Raw genomic sequence first — 13,656 nt, 5'->3', positions numbered from 1 at the left:
ACCTAACGAGGGAACGAATGGCAGATATTTTAATGGATAACTACAAAAACTTTAAATATTAGAAAGACTTGTTGCTCTCCTTTCTTTCGGAGAGTCTTCCATTCACCGCTTGTCACATTCACATGAGAGCACTCCACTTCTTTCAGTACTGAACATCCTGAGAGACCAGAGAGTTACTTTCCAAAGACAAGGGATCACGTATATAGCTCTCCTAACCCACTAGCGTGCACACACCACTCGCTCGATATACAGAATCCCATCACTCACTCATGGTTTACAGTAGGGATTTTTAGGAGGGGAGGAGGGATAAATTGAGTGCAAGATGTATTCATTGTAACGTTGAAATGTTGCCATAGATGCATCTGATTTTACTATGTGTACTGGAAATGTTGTATTTTCTCCTGAGCACCTGACACCACCATTAGCAATTTCCACGTACTGTTTCTAGACTTCTTTATATTGCACTATGAATGTTTGTTAATGCACTGTGTAAAACTCAATAAAGAACGTTTAACAAAAAATAATAGTTTGAAGCTCATTTATCTACAGTGTGGTATTGATAATTTCATGCCCAAGGGCTACATTTCATTCTGTACGTGCCTATAACACAGTCTGGAATGAATTTCCATATGAATTTCTTTTGTTCTGATGCCAGTTAGTCTTATCTACATTGGAACTTTGTAAGTGGGTTGGACAATTAGCACTAGGGTGCCCTTGGGTATTTGCTGTGCTATTTCAATCTCATTCATTCAGTGACGATTTGTTCCCACTTAGAAGTGCATTGACATCAGGTGTAGGGAAATTATTACAGCTCTTGGTCGCAGAAGGCATGGCGAATATGTGGGTCAGGTTTCATTTATTTTAACTTCAATTTTGAGTAAAAGGGATGACTAATGTTCTTACAAAGCCTAATCACATCTAGCCCAACTTGACTAAGTCATTGAGTCCAGATTCATAAGGCGGCAGTCTGAAGATCCATTGATGTTTTCTAGAACGCATGGTTTAGGGGCTGAGGCAATGTCTTTCTTAAGAGTAAACATTTCAATCATTATCTGGTTTATGTTGTCAATGGATTGGTTCATTTCTATGAAATCATGGATCAGCTTTGTCGTTACACATTCACCGAAAGCTCCTTTTGGGTTCTAGTATGCATACTTTGACCTTCCTGGTGGTTATTACCATATATTGGAGCTCACCTGCGTCTGTGAGCCACTACTTTGGTTAAATTCCCAAATGCGCGAGCATTTCTAACTCAATTACACTGGCAAGATTTGTTGAGTTACTAGTATATTGTCACTTTGTAGCAATGTTAGTGTCACCAGTTGGGCCCTAAGGCTTATCAGACAATCTCACTTCTGTCATTTTTTTTTTTAACATCATTTTTATTGCATCACCAATATAAATGTACAGACAAGGTATTCAGCAAAAATAATATAACATGTACAGACTTAGTTTGAGACATTCGATCTTCATTCGGAGGGATCACCTCGCTCTTGACGCGGGTGGCTTCATCTCTGTCTTGGTCTCGTACTTCTTACAATGTCCGACCGCTTCATTGTGCACATAACCCTGGAATGCTTTTGTGATTTACGCCCCTCCCCCTCCCCAAATTTCGGTACCCCAACATCCCTCCAAACTAGCTTCCTACCCGCCCTCCCCCGTGGTCGCGCTGCGCCGGAGTAATCATGTAATAGTGCCCGGTGTATTGCAGGAGGAAGTAATCATTCGCTAAGGTGTGTTCTCCTGTGTAGTGTTAGGGCATGCTCCAGCTAGTTCGCTCTCGCCATCCCGCTCCTCATCGTCCACATCCCGGAGCGCCTGCACCATCACCTCCCATGCAGTCGCCCTTTCCAGTGCTTTCTCGTCATTCGACCTCCAGGCCATCTGGTATCGTAGGGTACTTTCACACGCGGCCCATCTCAGACACTCCCCATACCATCTTTTATACGTGGGCCCCTCTCTGGACTTCCAATTTCGTGTGATCTCCCGCTTGGCCAAGATAAGCCCTAAATCTACAAATTTACTAGACATCTTATTTCTAGGTGTGTGTGGGAACCAATGAAGTATGCCAACTGCTTTAGTAAACTGGATATCCCTGTCCGTCGCGCCGTTAAGGGCCCGCCCAACTTCCTGCCAATAGTCGCCCAAAGAGGGGCAATCCCACAGCATATGACACAGATCCGCCCCCGCTGTAGTACATCTGGGGCAAGCAGCGTCGGTCGCCCCAAAATACTGTTGAATTTTCCCGGGCGTGAGGTATGCCCTGTGAATAACATAAAAGTGGATCAATTGGAACCTGGCATTCCTAGAGCTCTTCCGTGCCCGCCTTAGCAGTTGGCCCCAGGTCGTGTCTGGTATCTCCTCCTGGAGGTCCAGCTCCCACTTGGCCTTCAGGGCTGCCAAAGGTTGCAAGGCCTCCCGCTGCATCCTCGAGTACAGGCACGTGACGGCCTTAAAGGTTCCCGCCGCCATCATGGCGTACTGGCAAGCCATCGAGGTGCCCGGTTCCTGCAGCCCTTCCCCCCAGTGGGCTCGCATGGCGCCCGTGACTGCCGCGTGCAGCAGGTAGTCACCCCTCGGTAGGTCAAATCTCTCCTGCAGGTCCCGAAACGGCAGCAACACCCCATCTTCGTAGAGGTCACCCAGCATGTGTATTCCCGCCTCCTCCCACCCTAGCAAGCGCGACCAGTCACCTCCATGTGGGAGGGCAGTGACCATTCCCAGCGGTATTTCGGGGGCATACATAAGGCGGACACCCGCCCGCTTACGGGCCCGGTCCCAGCACAGCCGGAATGCCTGCTCCTCGACCGTCAGGTCTCCCACTCGGAGTCTCTGGTGCAGCGTAATATAGGCCAGAACGTGTCGCGGGGTGCCTTCAACTCTCGCGTCCTCGGGGCCTCTATATACTCTCGCCACCTCCTGAGTAAAAGTCTGCAGCTGCGCGGCTAGGTAATATCCTTCGAAGTCCGGCACTGCCATACCACCCTCATCTTTGGGGCGCAACAGCGTGTCGAGCGCTATGCGCCTCCTACCCGTGCCCCATAGGAACGCTATGATCAGTGACCTCAGGCGTTTGAAAACAGAGCTCGGGACCCATACCGGCAGTGTCCTAAAATAATACAAAAGCCTGGGCAGGGCTATCATTTTAAGCAGGGAAATTCTACCAGCCAGGGAGAGCGGTAGAGTCGCCCAGAAGTCCATGGAACCACGCAAGGCGTTAATACAGCGAGTGATGTTGCCATCCAGCAGGTCGGACGGGGCGTGGTAAACATAGACCCCCAGATAATGTAGGCAGCGCGGCTCCCACCGGAGTTCCTGAGCAGTGAGTGGGCACGGTTCCCCTGGCCTCAGGGGAAACAAACAGGATTTAGGCCAGTTGACCCTCAGGCCCGACAACCTACCGAACTGCTCCAGTAGCCTCCGCGCCCCCTGAAGTTCGGTGCCCGCATCGGCCAAGAACATCAACAAGTCATCTGCGTACAGGGAGATGAAGTGTGGCCTCCCCCTGAAAGACAAACCTGCGTAGTGGCGGCCCAGTCTGGCTACCGCAGCGAAGGGTTCCATTGCCAATGCAAACAGTAGCGGGGATAGGGAACAACCCTGTCTAGTGCCACGCCTAATCGGGTATTGTCTCGAGATCAGTGCGCCCACCCGGACCCTCGCCACCGCCTCAGTGTAGAGGACCTTGGTCCATTGTATATATCCGTCTCCCAACCCGAAGCGACGCATCACCTCATACAGGTATCCCCATTCGAGGCTGTCAAATGCCTTCTCAATGTCAATGGACAGGACAAATGGGGAGACGGTGTCTGGCCAGTCCGCACCCATCAGTCTCGTGAGTCTTCGGATGTTATGAGTGGTATTGCGTGTCGGTATGAAACCGCACTGGTCACCGTGAACCAGGCCCGTCATGTGCACTAGCAATCTGTTGGCCAGAATTTTACTGAGGATCTTGTAGTCCGTCGTCAACATAGACAACGGACGATACGAGGACAGCGCCGCACCCTCTCTGCCCGGCTTCAAGAGCGGGATCATAAGGGCCTCGCACATAGAGCCCGGGAGTCTGCCCTTCTCCTGCGCCTCATTGTATACCTCGCGCAGCCGCGGAGCAAGGTGCTCTAGATATTTGCCATAAAATTCAATCGGTAGGCCGTCAAGGCCCGGGGTCTTGTTTCTAGCCATCTGTTTTACAGCACAGCCTATTTCTCCGAGGGAGATGGGCCGCCCTAACTCTTCCGCCTTCGAGTCCTCCACTCGCGGCAACTGTAGCCCGTCCAAGAACTCCTCAAGCTCCTCCGTCCCTCCCGTATCACCACTCAGATAGAGCCCCTCATAGTAAGCACGAAACTTGTTCAGGATCCCGGGTTGGGAGTGGCAGGGCTCCTCCCCTGGCTCCTGGATCCTCATGATCGGCCCTCCCCCCCGGATAGGATTAGCAAGCCAAGCCAACATCGCCCCCGCCTTATCACCTTCCGCATGCGCCCTCGTCACGTACGCCTTATGGTCGAAGCTACGCAGCCGCTCTAGCTCTACCGCCAGCCCCTCCCGTGCCCCGCTAAGCCCCTCCTGCAGTTCAGGGTGATTCGGGCGCCTCTTCTCGAGATCCCTCAGCCGTGTCTCAGCCTTATCTAAGTCATCCAACAGAGTCTTCCGTGCCCCTGCCGTGTGTCCAATACAGTGTCCCCGCACCACCACCTTGAAAGCATCCCATTCAACCGCCCTCGTGGAGGCCGAGCCACTGTTCTCCTCAAAATACCTCTCAATACGTTCACTCAGGGCCTCCCCGAACAACAAGTCGTCCAGGGTGTCAGGTTGCAGGCGCCATGTTGGCACGCAGTTAACAGTCACCATCCATTCCAGAGACATCAACAAGGGGTTGTGGTCCGATATCGTCCTGGCCAAGTATTCCGCCCCTCCCACCGCGGGGAGCACACATTCCGAACAAAGAAACGCATCCAGCCTCACATGCAAATCATGCAGGTGCGAGTGAAAGGAGTAGTCCCTAGTGGTGGGGTGCAACGCCCTCCATGCATCCGTGAGGGCCCAGCTCTCCTGCCATTCTAACCTACGCTTGGCGATCCTATGTACTGGGGACGCGCGCAGCGGGGGATGGGACCTATCCAGTAGCACATCCGCAACTGAGTTGAAGTCCCCCCCCAAGAGGACCGGCCCTGCCAAATAACCCGCCAATTTGCCCGAGATGTTAGACAAGAAAGCGGGCAGGTCTACATTAGGAGCATACACATTACAGAGAGAAATCATCCTGCCTCTCAGCCTTCCTTCCACCGCCACATACCTGCCCTCAGGGTCTATCGATGACTTCGAGACTTGGAAGGGGACCCCCGCCCGTATCCAAATCAATGCCCCCCTTGCGAATGCTGAAAATGTCGTGTAGAATAACTGCCCCCTCCAGCGCCTTTGCAGAGCCGCCCCTTCCTGCTTATTTAGATGCGTCTCCTGCAGGAACGCTATATGAACCCCCCTACGCTTGAGGTACGCCTGAACCTTATGTCTGCGCGTCATGGACTGCATACCCCGCACATTCCAGGTCACACATTTCAACGCCCCAGTACTAGCCATTCCCCCCTACACAACCGGACCATACAGCAAAGAGCAATGTTCGCATAAGTCCCGCGACCACGGGCCCCCCCACCCACCCTCTCCAAACAGGAAGCCGAACCCCCCCAACAACTACAACCCCCTGAGCAACCCCAACTGCTCGCAACTCCCACCCCCCCAGGACAGGCCCCCCCGCAACTGGAAGTACCCCCATCCAAACCAACACTCCCGACCACCCCTCAAGGAAAGGTGGTAATAGTCGCAGTCCCCACTGCGATGACCTTAGGGGCCAGTAAGGCGCGGCTCAATGCTATAAGACCTCCGACAAATCAGCCCCGCGCGCTCCACCCCACAATCCCCACATTACAGCTCCCCAAAACCTCAATCAATATCGTTCCACTGCTGCGGGCCCAGTGCCCCGGTGTCCAACCAGCGAGTCCATTCCGCCAGATCAGTTCAACACGCCTCCAGTATCTCTCCCGAAGTCTGCGGCGTCACAATAGGGCCCCGGGCTCCACCAAATTCCGATTGTCCTGTCTCTGAGCCCGTGCCCGGGTCCTCCGAATCTGTACCCTTCCCAGACTGAGTCCTGGCGGTTCTAGATAAGTCCACCACCGCCTGTAGGGCCGCCTGCCTCTCCGCCTCTGTCTGCGACATCGAAGGTTTCCCTGTTCTCTTGCGGTTCCTCCTGATCCGTTGGGACTGCCTGATCGGCTTCGCCACCTTAGCCTCTTCCTCCCTGGCCTTAGCACCGTCCGTTCCCGCTTTATAAGTGTCCCACCAGTCCCATGCGTCCGCGGAGGTCGTGAAGAATAAAGACTTCTCATCCACCACCACTCTCAGCTTGGCAGGAAACAACAGGGAGTACTTGATGCCTTCCTGGCGGAGCTCCCGCTTGAGGGACAGGAAGTTTGCCCGGAGTCGCTGCGTCTCAAATGTGTAGTCCGGGAACATGGTGACTCTGTTGTTTTCCACTTGAAAGGGCCCTGCCTCTCTCGCCCTCTGTAAAAGCCAGTCTCTGTCCCGGTAATGGAGCAACTTGAACACCACCGGGCGAGGAGGAAGGCCCAAGGCTGGCGGACGCGCCGGAACTCTATGTGCCCGTTCCAGGGAGAAGAAGGGGGACAGACCTTCTGGTGCCACCTCCGTCCGCAGCCAGTTATCCAAGTAGCCCACCATGTCGTCGCCCTCAATTTTCTCCGGCAGGCCCACTAGGCGTACGTTGTTGCGCCTGTTCCTGTTTTCCGCATCCTCGGCCCTCCTTTCCAGCACCTTCAGGCGGTCCTTCACGTCGGCCATCTGGGCCTTCATCGTTGCCTGGCCCGGGGCTAAGTCCTTAACCGTGATCTCCACGGATTTCACCCTATCTTTAAGTTTGTCGTGGTCGGCCTTCAGGAGGCCCAAGCCCGTCGCCACCTGAGCTATATCCTGCTGCAGGGCGTCCTTTGTGGTGGCGATGGCTTCCAGGATACGATCCTGCATTCGCTGTAATGCCGCTTGGTCTCTCTCCGCTCCATCCGCCGCCTCAGTGTCGGTCGCGCCATCTCCCTTCCCCCTTCGGCTTCCCCATCTGGGCCGGGATGGGCGGTGGTCCTCGTGTGTGTTCCTGGTCGCCCTCCGAGCGTCGCCGGGCACCGTCCTCCGGCTGGGTTCTCAGGCCCAGATATGTCACCAAGAAGCAGGACGCACCGAGCGGTCGCAGCCCGGCCAGCGCCAGACGCGCCAGAGGTCCGGGGCTCTCGTCTCCGGGTCACCGTCGCACCGTTGTCGCCCCAGTCAGGAGGCGGTCCTCAACCACCGCCCACGGGCGCGCCCAAAGTCCTTTCGGCACCTGGGGAGAGGCGCGATGCGGCCACCAACACCTCTAGTGTGTCCGGGAGCAGTCCTCAGTGGGTCTCCGGGCAGATGTCTCCGTCGCAAGCGATCTCATGCCCTCGCCGCCATTTTGGGGTCCGCGACTTCTCGCCTGGGTTCAGCTTTCAAAGTCGAAATATTGCTGTGGGAAGGCTCGGTGTCGTCCTCCGTGGGCCCCGGACCCTCCGCAGTACCGTCCAGTACCGGATGGTATCGGTTATCTCGGGGTTCGAACGAATTTTCAGGATATTTTCCGGGATCGGGCACGGAGCTCCGAGCTCACGCTGCCTACCTCCTCGGCATCCAAGCCACGCCCTCACTTCTGTCATCCTAAGAGTTTTCCATTTTCAAGCCAAAATCCCACCTTTGGCCAGTGTAGGGGATTCCCTTTATAGGAGCTGTTCTGGAAACAGTGGCATTCAGAGCATTTCTGCCCAAACTGAGTTCGGGAGATTCAGGATAGGATCCTGATCTTTTATGCTTTGTTCTGTGTTCCATCCTTAACAGATCTGAGTCAGATTGGCTTCTGACCTTGTGTTTCTGCTGGTGCCTCATGCCCTTTGGCAAATCAGGGGTCGTTAGTGGAACATCTGTCTTTAATGTGCTCTGCACTGGGGTGCCTCTCGGACAATATCTGGGTGTCAGATAAGGTGGCTCTGGACCTTCAGTGGTGGGTGAAGGATTTCAGTCTGACTTGCAGCAGCCTTCCCCCTAGACTATCAAGAACTCAAAGTTGTGACAGGCGCAGCAGCTGTGTTCTGGGGAGACCACCAGCACAAGGTAGATACCAGAGGCTTCAGCAGTATTCTGGAGCGGGGGCACCACATCCATCTTGTGGAGCTGCGTGCCATCTGGTTGTCTCGCAAGGTTTTTCTGCCTTCCATTAAAGGCAGCCCTTACAAGTTTTGAGAGGCAATACAACAGCCAAGTGATGCTGCAACAAATGGGGCCATGTAGAGCCTGAAACACACACTATTTAAATGAGGGTCTAAGGGCTACTTTAATGACTCTGTACTGGATACATGTGGAGCCACCTGAGCTGTACTGACGGATGCTGAGGCTTTGGCACTTTTTGAACCTTCAGGGAATTTCCTTGACTGTCAACTCTGTGGCAGAATCCTGATAAACCGGGCAGATCAGCTCAGCATAGCCAAACATGTTGACCATGAATGGTGTCTACAGCCAGTGGCAGTTCAAGTTGTATTCACCCAGTGTGACATGGCTCTGGTAGACTTTTTTTGCTACCTCAATAAATGATCGTTGTCAGGTTTTTTAATATACTGTTTCTGCCTAATTGTTCCATAGGAGACCCATACTACCTTCCTATAGAACTCGGATCTTCTTTGTGTTAGGCTTCTGCCATTGGTTCCCAGAGTTATAAAGAAGGTCAGGGGGAACAGGGCTCAGCTCATCCTTACAGCTCTGGACTGGGCTCAGAGAGTCTGTTAATTTGACATGCTGAGTCTGAGATTTTGCATCCCTGTTCCGTTTACCTCTTCAGGAAGACTTGCTCTCCCAAATTCTGGGCAGGGTCCTACACCCAAACCTCCTCAACATACATTTCAGTCTGAGGAGAGTTATTGGAACCAACTGAGCAGATTCTAGCTGCCTGGGGATATGGTGAACATCATCTTGCCTCCTTTCCGTCCATTCAAAACGTTGATCCATTTTGGACACTGGGCAAAGTTTGGTAACATTGTGGGAGGATCATTGTGTTTTTTTTTTTTTAGTTTAAACCGAAAGCTTTATTTCAAAAAGAGAAATGCAACTAGACATACAGAATCACGGAATAACAAAAGATTAATAAACAACACTTTTTAAAGAATAAAACATAATAAAGGAGAATGAAAGAAACTCTGAAAGTAGTTGCATTAAGAAAAAGAAGGAGGATATAGTTCAAGAGAGAAAAAGGAAAGAAGAAGAAAAGAAGAGAAAGGTAATACAATATAAATGTAAATATCAACATTGTAGAAAGAAAAACTGGCTGTAATAAATAACTGTATTAAGGGAAGGGGAAAATGAGATCATTATCAGAGTAAGTAATTGTATACATAACAGAACAAGTAAACTAAATCAAGGTGGTTTGTGGACTTCCTCCAATGGGGGTTGGTGTTGAGTAGCTGCTTGTGCAGAATTATCGAGAAAAATAGTCACAGGGGATCAAATATGTTCTCGTTTCAGAAGCAGAGACATGGAAGAAACATAAGCACGGTCCAGGCGATGGTTATAACAAACACTGTACCACCAAGCTTGAAAGGATAGTTGGGTAGATTGTTTCCAACTTTTTGTTATTTGTTAGAAGGCGATTGCAATCAATAAATCAACCACATGAGAGTTACAGGAAATATAGAGCCAGTGATCAGAGAGTGTGTGCCCCGAAAAAGTTCAATAGCGGACCTTGAGTTGATTTGATGAAATGCTAAAATTTCTGACGTAGTTCTGTTTGCCCTGCTTTTGGCCTATCAAGCCATTGTACTAGACGCCTTTTAAGGTTATTTGTTGTCCCTCTCAGTCTTTCTGTGTTTGCCTTATCAACCCTCTCTATTAAAGTCACTAGTTATGATGTTTTTTTAAAAAGGGCTTACATGTTCCCTCTAGCGCCTTCTGTTATGCGGCAGTGGGATCCAACTAGGTTCTTACGTTTTATAATATGCACGCCATTAGAGCCTTTGCTCAGCTGGTCTTTCATGCTTCAGAGCCTTAAAACTGTCTCATTGCATTTACTTCTGCACGTCATGTCCGTGAACTGCAGATGATGTAAGACCCGTATACCTCTTTCTTTTCAGACAAGCTTTTGCTTCAAACTCTGGCATAATTTTTGCCAAAAATAGTTTTTCCATGTGAGGAAGATCATCATGTTTCCTTCTTCTCTCTGCCACATCCTCCTAAGGAGGAGGGGAGGTTGCTCTGGTTGGGCTTGAAGAGAGTCTTAAGTTTTCATATTGATAGGATTAAAATCACTAAGTTGATGAGAAGCATTTTGCTGGGCTTATTTGGTATTAAGATGGAAAGTGATGGGCAGCCAGAAACAAACATTATCAAATAGATATTTAATGTACTATTTTGTGTCATTCTACCAGAGCTAATTCCATCACCGTGGCCAGGGCAAGGGTATTCCTGGTCTAAACATCTGCAAGGCAGCTACATGTTTGTCCATCCATACCCTCACAAAGCATTACTTCCTTGACTTTTTGATCCGCAGGGAGAGACATTTTTCCCACTCTCTCCATCAGGATTTCTTAGAAAAAAGTCCACTCCTCAAACCCTCCAGCTTTTGGGAGGGACAACTTTAGTATCTGGTCATATTGTGAGGAATCTGCAATTAGAAGTAGTCATTATCTTTGCTAGTGGTCTTTCTTGTAGACAGCCTATCCAGCTGCAGATTTCTCTGATTCGTCATGGCACATCCTTCTCCCCATTCTGAGGAATAAACTTCTTAGTGTTAGTAAGATTCCATTGTAGATTTTTCACTCCGTCACAGTTATGATTCTGTTCTTAATGCTTCTCTCCTAAGTGCACAGAATGCTTTGTTATAAACATCCTGGGTAATATCTATGTGCCGTCCCATCTGGAGGTGGACGATGCCGCTGTTCAGTGCAGTGACTACCTCTTAATGCGCAGGAGCAATTGCTGGAAAAGTTTGCTGGTAGAGTCTGGCAACTACAGGAAATTTTAAAGTTGAGGACTCCACAGTTAGGGTATCCACCAGAAAGAGGTTCGGTATCCACCAGAAAGAGGTTTACCAAAGTAAAGTAACTTCTGCACCTTGTAGCAATACTCCATTGTGGTTCATCAAATGTCTTCATCACAAATTAGACGTGAATTTCAAAGTCATACAATACCGAATAACGTTCATAAACCTCTGAAAGGGGGTCTAAGCATGTTGAATGATGTTATTAATTGACGTGATCTGGAACGTAAATATGCGTTCTCCCCACAGACCCATCCATAGATGTCAATATAATATAACTAGAAGTATACATCCAGGGGATTGAAATTCAAGAAGATCACCATTACATTCCCTAGTGAGGGCAACAGAAGGTGGTCATATAGGTTTTTCATTATGTATCAAAATAAAGATAGAGTAGGAACAAACAAACAATGCCGTTCTAGTTATTTCTTCAGTAAATAATAATACCAATATTACATTATATTTTGGCGAAAAAATAGATATGCAGTTATTCAAGTGTGTCCTTTACCTTTATACAGTATGGGACTGTGTGATTTAGGAATGTATATCAGTGCTGTAGTATGTATATTCCAAATATCTAATTGAACCTTATCACAGCCTGTAGGAATACTGCCTCTGTAGTTCCTTTCAGTGCTGGTCTATATACGTTGTCCTGAACCCTATATACTAGTTTAAAAATAACGTTTCCGAGAAGTTAGTCAAATGTATTTTCTATTATTAAAGAAATGAATAATGGAAATCAGTCACTTTCCAATTTATGCTATGTCCAAAAATATAAACCAAGACCAGAAGTCATGCCTTCCCCTCAAAGTTTGGTGTATCTGAAGGTTACTGATGGTTTGTACAAGTCATGGTAGTTGTATCATTGATTAAAAATGTTAAATGTTTATTGTGTGAAATGAATTATGTCCTTTGTTGCCAGGTGACATTGTGTGCTAATCATGTGAAGAAATATGAGCTCGCTTTGGTGGTAGACGTGGAAGGCGTTTTTGATGAGGTGTTGGCTCTTCCTATCACTGCCAGGTAAAGATCACTTCAAGAATTCCATACAATAAATATCATAAGGGTATAGTGGTTGACAACAAATATTAATGGCTATATTTTTCTAATAACTAATTTCTACAGCCTCTGTGATGTTTAATTTGGTCACTTTGGGCCATATGTAGGTGGCCAAATACCGGTCGGTAACAGCCGATTTCAGCCGATACTCACCGGTATTTGTAGTTTCAGATGTAGGGGGCCAGAAAATTACCGATTCTGTATATTTACCGAATCGGTAAATTACCGAATCGGTAAATGTACAGAATTGGTAATATGGGATGTAGGTGGCACTGGAAACAGTGCCACAGGCCCTTAGGAATTCGTTATTTACCATGAAATACCATTGCATGGTAAATAACGAATTTCTGTGTACATGCACATCTGTGCATGTACACCTGTGCCATGTGGCACACATACATGCCCTAAGGGCATGTATGTGTGTCACATGGCACACAAGCCAGAAACAGGGGTGCAACAGGGTGTCAAAGTGACACCCTGTCCCCCTTGACAAATCGGTAAATTTACCGAATCGGTATTTACCGATTCGGTAATTGCCATTGATTCCTATGGGCCTCAAGGCCCATAGGAATCAATGGCAATTACCGAATCGGTAAATACCGATTCGGTAATTACCGAATCATAACGATTCGGTAATTGATACCGAATTATTACCTACATGGCATTTGCCTATGTGTAAATACTGAATCGGTAAAATTCGGTATTTACGATTCGGTAAATGCCATTTACCTACATATGGCCCTATATCTTTGCTTTTCCACCGGGCGGACCCTGAACATCCCTGAAGCCCATCCATCAGAACGAGACAGTTAGTATCGAGAGGCACAACCGAGACAACGATTTTTAATAAAAACCCATTGAGCTATACATTATCTTTACCAGCCAACAAGTCGCACAGGTACTCTCTAGCTTGAATTTTAGAAGTGAAAAACGTAATAGACTGTATGACTATGGTTTTTAGTCGAGATGGCACCAGCAGATAGGCTTAAAACCTGCTTTCTGAAAGGGCTTAATTAAGTGACGAAGGCGCCACTGAAATTCCACCACTGTATCGACAAAAAATGAGGATTCCTGGTATCTCCGTCTCGCCTCAGGGCAGACTTTCTCAAAAATAGCTTGTCGAAGCAAAAAATTAACAAAGAAAACCAGTTTAGCCCTGAGCTGCCTTTGTTCTCTATTACCCTGGGTAGGCTTATGCCGGATTAAGGGTAATCAATGCACTCTCTGTACTTCTGACTCCCAATTCTACCCTGACAATTTTGGAAAGGCAATCTCAAAAAGGTCCAGCATAAAGGATCGAATGCCGTCCCCTTCCAAGCCTTCCTCAATCCTATGGAAATGGAGATTATTCTGTCTCTGGCAATTTTCAAAGCCTTCAATCTTCTACAACACAGTCAATTGTACGTCATGTGAGTTAACTTGCTCCTTCACAGTTAAAATGTTAGTTTCCATAGCCATGGTCCTTTCCTCTATACATCTGAGCCTCTCCCCAA

The 13,656-nt window shown here is 48.8% G+C and overlaps 1 protein-coding gene across 1 annotated transcript in view; it reads left to right on the top strand.

Annotated features, from left to right (window-relative positions):
• HYDIN (HYDIN axonemal central pair apparatus protein) overlaps positions 1–13,656 on the top strand; it is a 2,950,008-nt gene that overhangs the window by 603,364 nt on the left and 2,332,988 nt on the right. The window contains exon 15 of the mRNA XM_086945295.1: positions 12,027–12,127. Within this exon, the coding sequence (XP_086801421.1) occupies positions 12,027–12,127 (101 nt within the window). The remainder of the gene's footprint in view (positions 1–12,026; positions 12,128–13,656) is intronic.

The sequence above is a fragment of the Lissotriton vulgaris genome, chromosome 12 (assembly GCF_964263255.1).
Source record: "Lissotriton vulgaris chromosome 12, aLisVul1.2, whole genome shotgun sequence".
Classification (NCBI taxonomy): Eukaryota; Metazoa; Chordata; class Amphibia; order Caudata; family Salamandridae; genus Lissotriton; species Lissotriton vulgaris.
Note: the sequence above shows the minus strand (reverse complement) of the source record. Positions and strands in the feature narration are given on the sequence as shown.